This window comes from Zeus faber (assembly GCF_960531495.2).
Source record: "Zeus faber genome assembly, chromosome: 1".
Lineage (NCBI taxonomy): Eukaryota > Metazoa > Chordata > Actinopteri > Zeiformes > Zeidae > Zeus > Zeus faber.
This window is the reverse complement of record NC_137193.1, coordinates 24,531,001-24,548,500: the sequence shown is the minus strand read 5'-3', so window position 1 is coordinate 24,548,500 and position 17,500 is coordinate 24,531,001. Positions and strand designations below refer to the sequence as shown.

Sequence of the window (17,500 nt, the reverse complement as noted above, 5' to 3'; positions counted from 1 at the left end):
AGCTTTTGAATTAAAAAAAAAATTATACTTATGAGAAATGAGTGAGCAGTAGCCAATGTGTTTTTGTGTTGAGGGTCTTTTTTTGCAGTGCACTTCAGATCTAGTTCAAGTTCAAGTTCAAGTTCAAGAGATTATTTGTCACATACATATACATACGGTCGTACATATATGCAGTGAAATGTCATGACACCCGGTGATTACGCACAATAAGCTCTATAAGCTCGAAAAATACTAAAAAATACCAAAATGTGCTACCTCATGTGCTTTTGCCTCAACTTCTCCGACCAAGATCACAAGTTGAAGCATTTTAACGATCACAGGCAAAGTTAAAGCGATTTGTTTATCAGTTGATCCCTCGCAACGGAGCGCTTGGGCCAGAAACTTTCATTTTAAATTGTTTTTGTGGTGAAAGTGGCAATCCATGAGATCGTCTGTGTCGGATGGATAACACTGCGAGTCCCAGAATTCCATCCCAAGCTGCAACATTTTCCAAAGGGCGCTCTCCTTTTTTTGTGAATTTTCATTCATAGCATCAGACCACAACTAGCTGCACTGGTTCATTAAATTCACCATGGTTGTCTTTCACTTCTTGCGTGGGCCACGAAAGCTTGCTTATAAAGTTCCAGCTGAACAAAGTACTTACTATTGGATTTTTTTTTTTCCCTCCAAAATAATCTCACAGATGACCACTACAATGTCCGTGTTGCTGAGGCTCACGCAAGGCTGGTGGGTGGTGAAATGTCAAAGGTTGACTGAGATGGGCGCTGTGTGGTATACTGCGCCATCTAGTGGCGCAAAATGAGGCGAACAAGCAACAAAAAAAAAAAATCACATTCCATATTGGGAGAATTCTGCATTGATGGCGTCACATCCAGATGTTTCACCTTTGTTTTCAAAAAAATACTTTAGAGAATATTACAAACAGAATAAAAATAATCGTAGTGTAGTAAAAGACTGTGTTTATCTTTTGTTTGTTTGTTTGTTTTGTTTTATTTGGGGGGGGGGTCATTTGAGATATAAAACATATACCCTGGTATTCGAGATTAGTTTACTATTTTATATTCGCAGTTCTGTGTTCTTTTCTGTACCACATCTCTGCCCTACAACATTGTACATAAGCACACATAGACAACACCCTCTTCACTCTTCAGACCAGCGTTGCCTAGCAACGCCCTGCCGAATGGCCCAGGGGGCGGAGCCAAGGGGGTTTGGCTTCCGCAGGAATTACAGGGTTTGTGTGTCCGTTTGACTTTCTTGTGTGTGTGTGTGTGTGTGTGTGTGTGTGTGTGTGTGTGTGTGTGTGTGTGTGTGTGTGTGTGTGTGTGTGTGCGTGTGTGTGCGCGCTCGCGCGCGCAGTGCAGTTGTCAAAACATGCTCAGGGCTACAACCACTTTGCTCTGGTGAACAAAAAAAGCCAGAGGATTCAGACAGGGTGTTATTTGGATGCAGCCCCTCTGTCCTTTTTTGGTGTAGTTCAATCTGACTTCCCTCCAGGGCTTTCTAGGAGAGAGCATGCAAACTGCAGGTTCATCTACAGCATGAGTGTTTACAACCCCCCCCCCCCAAAAAAAAAGAGGAAATTGCTTCTTCTTGGTAAAACCAGAATGGATATCAATGAGTTATTAACTCTAATATTAACTCTGGTCATTACACAGGAGAGGTTCCTCCTCAGGCATGTAAAACTGAGATGGCGACAGTAAGACGGGTTGGGTACAGCATTTCTATAGGCCAGAACAATTTTACAGACAAAGCCCCACGCAGTTTCCCTCATTGGTTGGGTTTGATGTGTGTGACATTCCTTGTTTATATTAGTAATACATGTTGCATCCTTCCCTGATTTTTGAGACATACATTATCCAGTATTCCACCTATTTATCAGGAACTCAGTCCGGTGTCGATAGGGTTTGAAAGGTTAAGGCGTTCACTTCACAGCAGGGGTTCTCAAAGTAAAATAAATAAATTCAATTCAAATAAAAAAATGACTTCTGTATATCTAAATCATCTCACAATTATAAACGGTTGTTTAAATTGTGTGGAGCACACTATTTGGCTACATCAATACATACAACATTTACTTTTAACCTTGCTAACAAAAAGTGCAAATGTCACAAAACAAAATACAGAAAATGTATAACGAAACAATTGTAAGCTTTCTCTAACTCAAATTCTATGATCATAGGCAAGCCCTCTGCCTTCGTCCTTATTGACTGCCCCTGCGCATGTGCATCTTACTGAAAATTTGAATGTACCCATCAGCCTATCAGATGTGGCCTGCCCCTATAAAGGGGCCCTGCGCCTGCTGTTCTACTCCCCAAGGATCTTCAGTGTCCCGAGGGAGACAGCAGAGCGATCATAAGACTTTAGTTAGAGCAAGCTCACTATCGTTCTATTTTCCATAGGTTCTGCCCTCTAGCTCTTTTTGGCATAAGGCGAAGCCAGTTGAGCCTTCACCCTGCTGTCAAAAACAAGGCAATAGCTCTGCCGGTACAACCAGGCCAAACGATAGACATAAAAACTTCCAAGGTATAACAGAGTAGTGGGAAACTGTTATATTCATATGTGGTTTTATACTTTAAAATAGCATTGTGACTCACCCCAACAGAGAATGTCTGCGATGTACCTGGACTGATGGTTAAACCAACCACACACTGGGACCGACTGTGCTCATTTGCATATTGGATAAGCGGTCCCCACGGACTTATCTGTGTAATGCAAGTCCGAAGACCTGGGGCTAAACGAGGAACGCTGTGCGCACCGAGGAGGACCGAGATCCTCCAGATACATCCAGTAGATAAAATCTGATAAAGGGGCACGGTAACGCCCATGATGCTGCCATGCAAATGTCTTCCACTGACATACATCCAAACAGGGCAGTGGATACTGCCACTCCGCGAGTTGAGTGAGCCTTGATGCCAGGTGGCAAAACTTGACCCCTTTCCATGCAGGCTTGTGAGATGCTGTCACATAACCAACGAGAAAGCCACTGTTTCGAGAGAGTTTTTCCCATAGTAACCCCACTGAAGGAAACAAACAGCTGAGTTGTGCTCCTCATTGCCGCTGTGGGTCAGACATATGTATCCAGAGCACGAATAAGACATGAGCAATGGAACCGTTTGTCTTCCTCGTTAGCGTGCGGTGGCGGGTAGAAAGAGTTAAGTGTCACGTCCCTTGAACGATAGGAGCTCCTGATGTTCTTCGGCATGAAAGCCAGGTTAGGTTTCAACGTATGCTTTACTGAGATCGCCATCCATAAAAATGCAGCTGTTTGTGCACAGATAGGGCCACCGGCTCCCCCACACGCTTAGCAGATGTCGGGGCAAGCGGAAGCGCCGTTATGACAGACACCTGTTTTAAAGGGCTCACCTGTGAGACAGCGCAGATCCAATGCCAGGTCCCCTTTCGGGGCGAAACGGGGGTTGGATAAGACTTGCTCCCTGTAGGAAACCTTTAATCAAGGGATGGCTAAACGCCGGCTTTTCGCCAAAACCCTCATGGCAGGCAGAAATAGTGGATGCATACACCTTAACGGTGGAAGGGGATAAATCCATGTCTAATAACCGCTGGAGATAGGAAAGAATGTATTCCACAGGACATGAGGGAATGGGAATGGGAAGTGGGAATGACATTCTGTCCTTCGCACGAGCATTCGAAAGACCTCCACTTCCTAGCATACTGAGTGTTGGTGGAAGCTGCCCTGGCACTCTGTATCGTAATAATCACCGCAGATGACAAGCCCCGTTGCTGTAGCCTCCACCACTCAGGTACCAGGCCATTGGCTGACACAGAATCTGGCGCTGTATCATCATTCCCTGTGCCTGAGAGATGGCACTTAGGAATCTAGGTATTAGCCATGGTTTGTCCGGCAGTAACTGCACCAGCTTTGGAAACCAAGGTGCAGATGTGCGCTCTGGGACTACTAGAACGAGGCACGCTCTCTCTGCTCTCACTCTCTTTAGCAGGCGGTCTATGAGGTGGATTGGATGGAGCGCATATAGCAATTCGCGGGGCTAGGGGGCGTGGGTGAAAGCATCCACTCTCAGTCGCAGTTTGTCCTGGCCGCGAAGGGAGAACCAGGGAGTATTCTCTCTGGTTGGAAACAGGTCCACCCGCACTTCTCCAAAGTGGCGCCAGATCTGTCGAACTATGTCCAGGTTCCGACGCCATTCTATCTCTGGTAGACCCCTGCGGGACATCAGATCGGCCCCTACATTCTGTGTTTCGGGAATGTAGAATGCTCTCAGGCTGGGTTAGGGTTAGGGTTAGGATTGGATGCACCCAGTGCCACAGTCTGGTCGCTAGGGTTAACCCTAGCCTAACCCTCACTACTGTATGTGCCGCTGACATCAGTTACAGACACATAATGGTCAACACCCGTAGAGCGTTGACCAGTTTTCCACCACTGCCGTGATAGCGTGCTGACAAGGAGCTGTCAGTGTGGCTCTCATGGATACAGAGTCTAGATGAATGCCCAGGTAATCCAACCATTGTCTGGGAAAAATACTGCTCTTCTCCCAGTTGATGGCGAAACCCAGGTGCGAGCGATGCGTCACCAGAGACTTGGTGTGTGCTCTCGCTAACTCTGGGGAGTGAGACAGCACAAGAATATCATCTAGATAGAACAATATTCTTATACCTCTCCTTCAAAGTGGATTCAGTGCCGTCTCCACACACTTGGAAAAGGTGCGCGGTGCTAGGGCATGACCGAATGGTATCCACTGGTACTCGTGGGTTATTCCCATAAAGGCAAAGCGCAGGACCCGTCTGTGTGCCGGTAGGATGGGTATATGAAAATGCGTATCCTTGAGATTGATTGAAGTGAACCAGTCCCCTGGCATGATGTAGCCTAACACAGCAGCCACTGTGCAGTCAACATGCGGAACAGTCTCTTTACAATCAGTTTGTTGAGACCTCGTAAATCCAGAATGGGTCCCCCTGTATTTTTGGGAACCAAGAAGTAGTGGGAATAGATGCCGGTCCAGCTGTTCGCTGGCAGAACAACCAATACTGCCCCCTTCCTTAAAGGTGTTGCTATATCCTCTGATAAGGCAGCTGCTGCCGTGGGATTCGACATTACCGTCTGTCTGATCCCTTGAAGGAGGGGGGTCGACCACAAACTGCAGCGCGTGACCCCGTCTCAGTGTTCTGCCTAGCCATAGTGGTAGCAAGCACCTGAGAGGCGGTCAGGGTCGTATATAGTAGTACGTCCTCCGTCACCTCGTATAGCTAGGTGACTGAGGACGTAAATGAGAACAGTGTTGATATTTAATCACAAGGGTCTTATATCGCTCAGACGGGAGAGAGGGGGGCGTGGCTAACAGCAGAGATTCTGTCTGGATCTCCGGGCTGAGAACCCTCCCCAAGGGAATCAGTATAGAAACGCCGGCGGGGGGGTTGAGTGGGTAGCCCTGTTTGGGTCTAGTGGGGCAGTCAAACATGGGGAACTGGCCCAAGTACCTCGACTTATCACGTTTTCGGCGGTAATTACACAGGCACATTTTCTGGTATTAAGGCAAGCAGTAATCTTCCCCGCAGAATCAGCAACTGCTGTGAAGACACCCGGTGGCTTACCTGTAGCAAACTCAGGGATCTCCAATCTCATCCTCTTGGCAGGAAGAGTGGAGGGCAAGACGGTGGCCGACCTGGGCCGCCGTCTGAAGCCTGCAGAAAACCTGCATTCTCATATTCCTGCACCGTGGCTCAAGAGAGGCAGGGTGGACAGAGGTGGGGTATCATGGATTTGCACTTTGTTGAAGATGTATTGTTTATTAAATTATGAGTACATTTATTTTTATTTACAATAGATATGTTGGACTTTGTGGGAACCGAGTGGTGAGAGTCTCTCCCAGCACCCCCTGGTTTGGCGCGAGGACGCTGTTCACTGGTGGTGGCCGGCCCTGGTAGTCGTCTCCTTGACAGTTGGCATGGTTGGCCCTGGCCCGTTGAGGGTGATGAAACTGGTCCGCAGGGGGGGACATGGCGACCCAGGTGAGCCCTCTCTTCCTCAGAGTGGCAGAGCAGCTCAGTCAGCTTGGTGAAGGAGGGTCAGAATAGTCCACCACTGGCGAGCTGCTCATTGATCAGCTTGTTTTTTTTTTTTTCTGGCTCTTGGAGAGCGATCAGGTCCAGCCATACTGCAAGTCCTTGCCGCCTCATCCACCTCCTCCAGAGAGAGGGATGGGGCAGATCCTGCTCCGGTTCCTCCTCCCCTGCTCCATGCAGGATAAGAACGTCCTGCAGTTGGACGCCGCCATTGAAAAAAGTCAGCAAGACGGTGTTTGGCGTGGAGGGAGCCCAGGCACTCGCAGCAGCGGACGTGCTGGTTACCGGCGACAAATATGTCGGCAGCCACCGCACTGCCGCCCAAGGGAGCCTGGCCCTGAAGAGGACCGTTGTAGTGGGACGCTAGTGTCGCTCATCTTCTGATCTTCAGGTAAGAATCTTCGGGTACTTTTAAATCTTTGCTCATCAGTGGATTGTCGCTAAAGAAAATGGGGAGCAGAATGACGGGTGTTCACACTTTTACAGCGGCAGGCCACAGCCGATAGGCTGATTTGTACATCCAAATTTTCAGTAAGGCTCACGTGTAGGGAAACCAATAAGGACGAAGCTGGAAGAAGAAGAGCCTATGTGAAATAGAACAAACAAATCAATGACAAAAACAAAAAAAGTCCAAGGAGGCCACTAACCCCAGTTTGGGAACCCTTGCTTCACAGGAGTGGGGTTTTAACTAAAAGATTATTGCCTCGATTGAGGACTGTTATAATCACCAAGAAAACACTGTACATTTTTCAAAGTCTGCTTTATATTGTGCACCTAATTTATAAAATACAAAGTCCATATCACTACCCAGTGGCCAAAGGGCTGAGGCCCAATTTTTTTTTCTTTAAGTATTGTTCACATTGTGACAACATGAGTTATTCTTAACAGAAAAAAAAATCTTCCTGCGTGCCTTCAGTTCCACAATCCTGTTATTTGTGAGGCCTCATAGTGACCCCCATGATGAAGACAGCTCGCACACGCCTCCTGTCCCCGGTCGCCCAACCCCCAACACACTCCAGTCACCGCCCTCCACTCGTGCTCTCACACCAGCATGACTACTGCTGCGTTCCCGCGAAAACCGTAAACCCGTCATTCCAAATCGGTAGCTCCCACTTCCGAGTTAAATGTGTCCATGGCCTCTGCTTGGGGAAAACGAGGATGTAAATGTGCGCGGGTTTTTTTGGGGGGTTTTTTTGGGCAAGCTTGTTCCATATATAGGCAATCTGCACGGGGGGCTAACACTACAGAGTGGTCCATATCCAAGTTGGACGTGTTTTAATACACGAACCCATGGCCAGGTCTGTTATCTCGGTAAACCCGGGGGCACGGCGATCTACGCCCGGGAGTCCCTCTTAACGGGCCGTCCTTTGCGCCCGTCGGGTGTTTGGATTTCTCCGAGTGTCGCCTTCCTCGGAACGCAGCATACGGCTCGCAGCCGCCCGAACCCCCATTGGCGGCGCTTGGCATCATGGGAGCTGTAGTCCCCGCCGCCGGACGTCCTCGGAGAAGGCGAGGCCTCACCAAAATACAACTCCCATCCCTACCCTCGCACGCCGAGCCCCAGCCGTCCAATCTGAATATGTGGGAGGAGCGCGTCCGCCCACAAAAAGCCACGGATATATCTCTGCATCTCCCCCCAAAAAATCAATTGTCCCTAGAAAAAAAAAAGAAAGCGCATAAAATATCAGATCCCGATCACGTTGCCTTGTTTTTTTGTTTTGTTGTTGTTGTTGTTTTTGCGGCGGCGTGGCGCGCTGCGTGCGGCCGGAGAAACGGTGTCGACTCGGAGCGGAGCGGAGAGGGTGTCGGCCTGCTGCTTAAATGGAAGTGGGTGGGCCTCTGCGAGCACACACACCGCCAACTTAGCCGTGGACACGATTCTGCGGATTCAAAGCGAGAATTTGTCCGTGCGTGGATCCTGCGTGGGTTTATCTACAGGGACTATCCGCCGGGCTGTGACTGCAGAGGAGCGCTCGTAACGGGACTTTTCTCCGTTACTGGAATCTGTGGCTGGCGCTTGGCGCCGCCCTTCCCTGGCGGGTGGGTGGCGTCGTCAGACGGGCAGATACATCCACGCCACAGCCCAGCGCCAACCATTCGCGGAAAAAATATAGGCCGTCCTCCGTTCTGCCGCCTGCCTCCGTCACCGCACACCCGGCCGGCCTTCCACCGCGAACTACACCTCTCTCCTCCCGGTATATTAATGCGTTATGAGTGGTAGGTACCCTCCCCCATCTCCCTCTTCGTCTCCACCCCTATCCCACCTCAACACCCCTGATGTTCAATGTCTCTGATAACATCACTCATCACCTTTGTTGTGTCATTTCTGCATTTTATTTGTATATGTAACCCCATTCTGGTCACTTATTACAGTACATATTATCGGCCAAATCACCCCCACCTAATGCAAATGTTATTCAGAAGATGTACATTTAATAATAAAAAAATGATTCATATTGTTATTGATATTGATTCATATTATACAATTGAAAATTGAATCTCTATCCATCTATCCATCTTTCTATCTTTCTATCTATCTATCTATCTATCTATCTATCTATCTATCTATCTATATAATGTGAGAATAATGATAACCTGTCTCTGCAGACTCCAGGAAGGAAACAGGAACTGAAGGAGGGAAAGCTTCGAAAAAGGGGAAAAGTTCTGGATCGCAGGTAGGAACAGAGTACAGTCGCCCTGCCTGTAGGCCAGAAATGTTCCTCCCTCCCTGACGGGCGGCCAGACAGCACTGGGGGCGTTCCTCTGCTGCCTTTCACTTCCTGCTTTCTGTGCAGCCTAGAGCCTCATGAAAAGGCTTACACGGCTGTCACACTTGCACAAACTGTACTTTGAATTGTCTGTGTGGTATTGGGGTCAAAATGATCTGCTTTCTCACATTTTGGATTCATTTTAAAGGCCTTCTGCTTTGGTATGTTGTAATACAACAGCTGCAGTTTCGGAGGATGCATAGTTGCATTTTCTTTAAGATTATTTTGAGACTGAGTCAGTATTTCCAAGCACGTCCTTTGTTGTTTAATGTGTTTGACAGGTATTGCAGCAATGTTATTTCCACCGCTATTATGTTTGGTCCAAAATCGGAGCCTTTTCTATGCGATGTTGAGAGGTGTGTGGCATTAAATATGTGCCTGCGACCTAGTTCCTTTGAATAGAGAGAGAGAGAGAGAGAGAGAGAGAGAGAGAGAGAGAGAGAGAGAGAGAGAGAGAGAGAGAGAGAGAGAGAGAGAGAGAGAGAGAGAGAGAGAGAGAGAGAGAGAGAGAGAGAGAGAGAGAGAGAGAGAGAGAAGAGAGAGAGAGCGCTCACATGCCCTCCCACTCACTTCCTGTTATACCCGCCCACTTCCACTGACAGCTCTTTCTCTCAAGCTCGCTCTGCCTTGGGTCTTGCTCTCCACCCATCTCTCTCCCTGTCATATGCTTTGTGTGTGTGTGTGTGTGTGTGTGTGTGTGTGTGTGTGTGTGTGTGTGTGTGTGTGCGCGTGTGCGCATTAGGGGTCCTGAAGTGGTCTTCCTTCATGTTGGGCCGTGTGTTCACGTGATCACAAGATGTGACGCCCCCCCGTGTTTCTACCACCTCTCTATGATTGGAACCCTTCTTCACATGTTCCCTCCCTTTGTCTCTCTTTCTTCCACCTCGACCCCTCCACTTGCGCCCACATCATCCTCTCCAGGATTCCTCCCAGCCCTCTCCGTTGGCTCTCCTAGCGGCCACCTGCAGTAAGATCGGAGGCCAGGGAGGGACGGAGGGGGCACAGGCCCAGGTGGGGGGCCAGCAGATCAGCTTCAGACTGGTCACATCCAGCTCCAGGGGGGTCAGCTCCAGCTCGGTGGGGGACAGATCCAGGGTCAGATTGTGGTGGACGCGGCGGGGGGTCAAACCCTGGTGCCCCAGCAGCTGGAACTGGTGCCGGCCCAGTTCACAGGGAACGGCTGGCAGATCATCACTGCAGCACCAGCCATGGCCAAGGAGAACGCAAATCAGCCTGTAGCCCTGACAGTGGCCACCACCTTGCCCAATGACAGCTCTTCCAGCGGGCGCAAGGTAAATAGCATGGTTGGAGCAAAAGATTTTCTGGCCATTTTTCCTGACTTTAAAAATGGTCGTTCTTCTGACAGGTAAAGGCATTAGGGACTAACAGCGTCACAGCCAATCAGCAGCAGCAGCAGCAGCAGCAGTTCCAAATTATCCAGGTCCAGAACCTGCCCAGTGCCGGGGGTGGAGTCCAGTACCAGGTCATCCCCCACCTGCAAACCGCAGATGGCCAGCAGATTCACATCAGTCCTGCCCAGACGGCTTCTATCGGGGGTCTCTCGGAGCAGGTCCAGCTTATCCAAGGCCAAGGCCAGACCCAGACCATCCTGCAGCCAGCCAATCAGCAGACCATCCTGACGAGCTCCAACCAGAGCGTCCCTCTGCAGATACGCCCGGCACAGTCCTTTCCCCTACAGTTGCAGGCCCTGCAGGGTTCCCAGACTCCTCTTATGACGACAGTGCCCATTAACCTCGGTGGCATGACCCTGGCGCTGCCTGTGATTAATAATGTCGGCGGGGGAGGGGCTGTCCAGCTTATACAATCTTCTGACGGCACGTTCTCCGTTGCCAACGGCAACCAGCTGGTGTCTGCAGCTGCTACCACTGGTACAGTGACGATGGTTGCTGATGGAGTATCGGATGGCGTGCAAGAGGTTTCTGCCGGGTCAGAAGGCGGGGGTGGTGAAGGCCAGGCTCAGAGCAGTGAAGTGGACTCTCAGAACCAAGGTCAGGCTAACGGGCTGCAGAGCCAGCAGGACCCGACTGGAACCATCCAGCAGGTGATCGTGGGCCAAGTGGGCCACCAGGTGGTGCAGCAGATCCAGTTGCAGCCCCAGGCCCAGCAGCAGCCTCAGCAGATCCAGACCCTGCAGCTGGCCCCGGGACAGACCCTGCAGCCCATCCAGGCCTTCCAGAACCCTGCGCAGGTTCTCATTCGCACCCCAACACTGTCGCCTTCTGGGCAGATCACCTGGCAGACACTGCAGCTGCCTGGTGGAGTGTCCCTTCAGGGGGGCCTGGGGGCCGCCATGCCACAGCAACTGACGCTGGCCCCCATGGCCGGTGGGACGATGGGAGGCGGGGGGCTGGTCTCCCTCGGTGGAGCCCCCCTCACGCTAAGCGCCGCCCAGATCAATCCGGGCTCGGGGGTGCAAACAGTCAGCATCGCAGGGCTGGGCGCTACCGGAGTGCAGGTGCAAGGTGTCCCCCTCACCATCACCGGCCTACAGGGTAAGGAAACCACTGTCATCTGCCAAAAAATAAGCTGGACAGTCATGCACGTGAGATCCAACACATGGTATGAATGCGTTTTAAGCAGAAGAGCGTTAAATAAGTAGATATTGACTTATGGGATGAATGTTATTATGTAAAATATGCTTACTGAATTGGCCTTCTTCTAATCTTACAAGTTCAGATTTTATTAACTGCCATTTAGTTCAAGTTCAAGAGATTATTTGTCACATACATATTCATACGGTCGAGTAATACCGGCTGGGCTGGTATTAACTAATATTAATATTGTTAGAAACTACTATGAATATGCAAACATTCATTCGCTAAAGTGGCTAGAGTGAATAACATTGCACTCACAGATTCCGTTTGGATTTCTGCTCGGTCAAGTACCGTGTCCTATCATTTCACTTCATTGCTTACATTTTCTTTTTAATTAAAATGACGCTGCAAGGCTGATCATTGTATTGTATGTGCTGTATCTCAGGTCAACCACAGGGTCAAGAGGGGGTCAAAGTTCAGTCATCACCGGTGACAGTCACTGTGGGCAATGTGGCCTCTGGCTCCTCGATGAGTCCCGACCAGCTGGGCTCGGTGCAGAGCTCTTCAGACCAGGAGGGTCCGCCCAGCAAGAGGCTGCGGCGCGTCGCCTGCTCCTGCCCCAACTGCCGGGACGGAGAGGGAAGGTACTGACACTCTGGGATAGGGATGTCACGACTCTGATTCGAAATTGAATATCGATTGAAATGAGCGTTCAATTTTGAACTTCACAAGCAGGTTCGCGATTCTCCCCGTATTTCTGTGGGAAATATTGACAGACATGGACGCCATATTGGGGCGGTTACGATCCGACGGTAAACAAATGCAGCGTGCGCTGAGGGATGTCGACTGCGGCCCGCCCGACTCCGAACCGACTTTCATTAAATTTGGTTTCGGAGTTGGGAGAGCTGTGTTCGGCTGCTATGGGGTTCACTGCGCCGCATCCCTCAACGCACGCTGCACCCGCCCACCTGGTACTAGGACTGCAGGATCAAAATTAGAATAGAATTCAAATATTAAAAAAAAATAACAATAAAGTTTGATATAAGTTTATCCAGTTTGTTGCACAGAAAACGCACATTAGAGATAATTATTCGGTGCGCGTAAGTCTGCATCAGCATAGACGCACCAGCTCACCTGCGCGTCTCCCTCTCCTCCGGTGTTTCACTGTGTGTACAAGGGAGAGTGCGCCTTTGACCAGAATGTCCAGTAATTGCGATGAAAGTGGGAAATAAACCCGACCATCACCGAGGGAATGTCCTCTAGTGCAGAGGTTCCCAACCAGTGGCTCGCGGACTGTGCAGGGCCACAGGGTATTTGCTCTGAGAATGTGACAGGATTTTTTCAGGAGCGATCTGCGATCTGCTCCGCAGCAAAGCAGCAACGGGAAACGGAGTAAATAAAATACATTTCGAGTTTTTATTTGCTTTATTTGAAGAAAAGATCGCTCTGATTGGAGCTGCAGGTAGTAATTTGCCTTTTACTACCAGCGTTCACCTCTGGCAAAAATAGCATCCGTTTTTCGGCGGTTATTTTGGTGAGTACCTTGAAAGTAGTGTAATAAGAAACGTATTATTTTTATTCTAAAGTCTAGTATGCTGAAGCTCTTAACTATTTAGGTGTGTTGTTTAAAAATTCTTATATGTTTTTATTATTTATAATTATTATTATTTAAATAAAAGTAAGTTATTGAGAAACAAGTGTTTTTCTTTACAAATCAAGACTCAATAGTCTAACGATGGCATAGCTATCAGTGCTGAATTTTTTTTCTTAGATCATCTCATAGCTCATGCTTAAAGTGCCTCAATGCAATGGTGTTAGAAGGTTATGGAAAAAGCACCAGCTTATTGTTTAATTTCACTGAAACGTTTAGACATAGACATAACGCACATAGACTTGAAAGATATTCAGGCTGAAAAGAAGGTAGACACTCACACACCCAGGTCGATGGCTAACTGGAATCTGCGTTATAGGAACAGTGGAGACCCCTCGAAAAAGAAGCAGCACATCTGCCACATGGAGGGCTGTGGGAAGGTGTACGGCAAGACGTCCCACCTGAGGGCCCACCTGCGTTGGCACACCGGGGAGAGGCCCTTCGTCTGCAACTGGATCTTTTGCGGGAAGCGGTTCACCAGGAGCGACGAGCTGCAGAGACACCGGAGAACACACACAGGTCAGAGGAGACATTAAAGGTTGTTGTGACAGACAACTCTCTTCAAATTTACTTTAAAATGATCTTTATCTATTATATATCATTTGAGTTTGGCGTCTGGGCTCTGCTGCTCATCATTCCCGGCAAGTTGTACAGACAATAAAATAGGCGTACTTATGAGCTAGAAATATAGGAGTGATGAGGTCGAACAGTAGGGCAGCACTGCATCCTGGAAGCGGAGGGAGCATGGTAACCCTGCAGCACAACAAGCAGCAAAGCAGGTAGGGCAGGAGGGATTGGCTGCTTAAATCGACCTGGGCCAAATAAGGGCGTGGAAGCGTGTGGCACCATCAAGCTGTCTGACAGAACTAGCTCTGCAAGGTACGCATCATTTTGGCTTAACACTGACTACCATTTGTGCCAGATGGCAAATGGCTGACTCTAGTAAAAAACAATGACGTAAAGGAGTGGGGATAATGGGAGAGCAGACACGAATATGCATCGTAGCTTGCCAAATTCACACCAAAGTCAGGGACAATTTCATATGACGAATGTACGAATGTTCCAATTTGCTCTGATCTTTCTTCCACTGTGTTATTTATTATATCTGTCACCCACCTTCCTTTTTTTGCCAACAGGCGAGAAGCGTTTTGAGTGCCCTGAGTGCTCCAAGCGCTTCATGCGCAGCGACCACCTCTCCAAGCACATCAAGACACACCAGAACAAGAAGTCCGGGGCCTCGGTGGCCATCATCACCACCGACGACATGGAGGAGGACGCCGCCGAGTGCCTGGGAGCTTCTCCCCACATCGTCACCGTGGCGACCCTCTCCCGGGACTCTGACCCCGCCACGCCCACCACCTCCAATCACCTGGAGGAGGAAGATGAGGAAGAGGAGGAGTTTGAATAGTTTCGGTCCGGCGGAGGATGCCCGGCCTCCTGTTTTTCAGTTTTTGTCTCCCTAAGTCTCCGCCGTGATTCTTTGGACATGCCGGGTTTTTTTGTTTCAGAAAATTTTCATCAGCCTATATTTTTGTTTGTTTTGTCGAGACAGACTCAAAAAGGGACGGAGATCATACGATGAGCGGAAGACGAACTATCGAAATGTCAGAATCTAAAAAATTAACCCCTAACATTTATGATAACAACTAAAAAAATAATCTAGCCTGAGCATATAAGAGATTAGTTCGGCATTTATGAAAGAAAGGAATTACAATATATAACAGAACGGTTCCAGATTTGGGGGGTGGCGCATGGAATGTACGCAGTCTTCAGACTCGCACAAAACAAGAGGACGGGGCCCCGTAGCTTCTACAAACAACCACCATGAAGACGTTCATTTTTTGACGAACAATTTCTATCTCTATGCACAAGGATGTGTTCCTGCTCGGGGCAGGTGGGACAGCGCCTGCGGTCAATCATTACACAGGACTGTCGTGCGAGAAGGACGCAGAAGAGCCGGGTTTGGGGACGCTGCGTGTGCTCGTCTGAGCACATAATGCATGAAGTGGAGTGAGTGAACGTGCGTATGAGTGTCTTTTAGTTATTCCCATGCTGTCATTTCAAAAGGATGAGGCTAAAATTGGGATTTGTTCCTGAGTTCAAAGTTCAGTTCTCTGATCACGTTCAGGTATTTCTGTTTTCCCCCAGAGACCACTCCACGAATAAGCTGTTATTTAGCTAAGCAAACAGAATAGGGGGACAATACGAAATAACAGAGTAGAAAAAGCACATATAGAAGGATACGATTTATAAACAATGCATTCCTATCGAGGCCCGGTGGCCGTTAGATAAAGAGGTTTCTATACAGAAGAAAAAAAACAATCTAGCTTTCTACAACTTGGTTTGAGTAGGGAAAGCAATACTATAAAGACAATCCTAGTGAAATCTTGTTTACATTGCCGGGGTAGTTTCTTATTTTTTGTTTTATCTGATATATACTAAAAACAAGCCAGTCATCTCTGAGGGAAAGGGAGAACGTTGGAAAGCAGTGCAGTCGTCCAAACGCACCCGGTAGTTTTGCAAACACCCCGGGGGGGTGGCAACATCTGAGCTCCAAGCCTTTGTTTGGCTCCGAATATTGAATTTGGACAGAGAGAGAGAGAGCGAGAGAGAGTTAGTGCGTCCGTTGTAATTTCATAAGAGTTGATGTGATGAGGTTTTACAGGACTTGAGGATCGCTGCGCCCCCCGCCACTGCACCCCCGCGTCCAGCAGTGTATGGGACCCCGCGTGCAACAATGCCTTAACACAAGCTGTTGTACCACGGTGCCTAGGGCTGGATGTGCTTAAAGTAATGGGGAGTGTGTGTTTGTCTGTGTGTGGCAGCAAATGAGGGCGAAATGGCACAATTACAGCCTGTTGTGTCCTCCCCCATAGTTTAGAAGCTGTGTCACACGCACAGATACACACACCCAGCCCAGCTGAGCCCTGCTCACAGTACTGCATCCAAAAAAACACATACATACACACACACACACATACACACATACACACATACATACATACATACATACATACATACATACATACATACATACATACGTGCACACACACACGGGCTCAGCTTTCTGGCGTGGTGTTCTGGAGTGAGGGCAGACTAGCAACGGGAGCAGAGGGGGAGGGAGAGGTGTGTTTTTTCGGGGGGTGGGGAGGGGGGGTCCTGTTTAGCTATGTTGGTGTTATGGCACGTTTTTTCTGGTGGTGTTGCTCCGTGTTAGTTCAGTGCGTAAAGATTTTCTAATTCAAATATTTTAATTTCTTTCTAATTTTTATCATGATCATCCTTTTTCTAAGGCCCCCCCCCCCCCTTCTATTTTATTAACGCGCAGGACCCCGCTGTGTACGGCTAATTTATTATTTATCCTTGGGTTACCTTTTGCCTTTTGCTGGAGTTGTATTTGTGCAAGTTGATTCTAACGTTGTGTACAGCATGTTTAATTTTTATTTTTGTATTTTTTTTTGCTGTAGTGCTGCTTCTCTTCTTCGTTTATCGACGTGCTTCTGTTCTTTTTTTATAACGTCTGACCATCGCTGTTTATTTCTTCTTCTCTATGCGCCATAATGTGTTTTTTGCGAAAAATAAATAACAAGAAGAAGAATCGAAAAATCTATTATTGTTTATAAATATAATGTTGAATATCAAACAAAATTTAGATGTCTTTTTGGTAATATTTTGTGTGACAACCAACTTAGTTTTTCTTTGATATTTTATAGTGACATCTCATTTGTAAATCTTTTTCTAAGATGTTTGTCTGTGTCCATGACATTTGATAATGGGTTTTTGCCAGGTTAGCCTCAAAGGCTCCCATTTATTGATATTTTTAAAAAATCAGTTTGTACAGGCGTGTTATGTCAATGAAAAATACAAGAGACAACTTGAAAACCTGAAAAGATACTTTGCTTGCATAACACTTGACAATAAAGTGATTTAAACTGTCTCCGTCTGTCTATTGATATTATCATATGTGTATACTTTATTCATGTAATAGATGATGTAGCAATGGATTAGTCATTTCAAGTTATTTTGCCATGTCGGTACAAAGACGAATCATAAGTTCAAACAAAGAGTGATATGTTTGGCACAAAATATTAAATCGTTATTTAAGAGCCGTGGTGTCCATTTTCCAAACACATTGCATCACAAACAATGATTTATACAATAGATAAATAATATAATAATAAAAAAGAAAATATATATAATAGATACTTTATAATATAATAAAAATGTATAGTATAATAATAAAATATATAGTAATAATACACTCAGAAGAAAGACAATGGGACAGGAAAAAGATTATGAATATATTAAGTACTACTTAAAGACTATTAAATTAATTGTTCGTAACTCTAACTGCAGCGACTCACGGGCTAAACTGAGACTTGAATCTGGAAGTAAAAGAGCCGAGCGTATGTAGTAGTAGCTGTAGGAGGGATACAGCATTTGAGAACTTAACTGCCTGAGCACCTGCCCCTTTGCCCCTTGATGTC

At 47.7% G+C, this 17,500-nt stretch overlaps 1 protein-coding gene across 1 annotated transcript; it reads left to right on the top strand.

The window, feature by feature from the left end:
* The first annotated feature begins 8,127 nt into the window (after positions 1 to 8,127).
* Positions 8,128 to 16,102, top strand: sp4 (sp4 transcription factor). Its single transcript, XM_080001962.1, is given in 8 exon segments — positions 8,128 to 8,256; positions 8,647 to 8,714; positions 9,729 to 9,851; positions 9,854 to 10,099; positions 10,174 to 11,320; positions 11,808 to 12,006; positions 13,333 to 13,532; positions 14,150 to 16,102. Coding segments are annotated over 8 exon segments (2,262 nt in total). The 5' UTR covers positions 8,128 to 8,249; the 3' UTR covers positions 14,422 to 16,102.
* Positions 16,103 to 17,500: the final 1,398 nt, after the last annotated feature.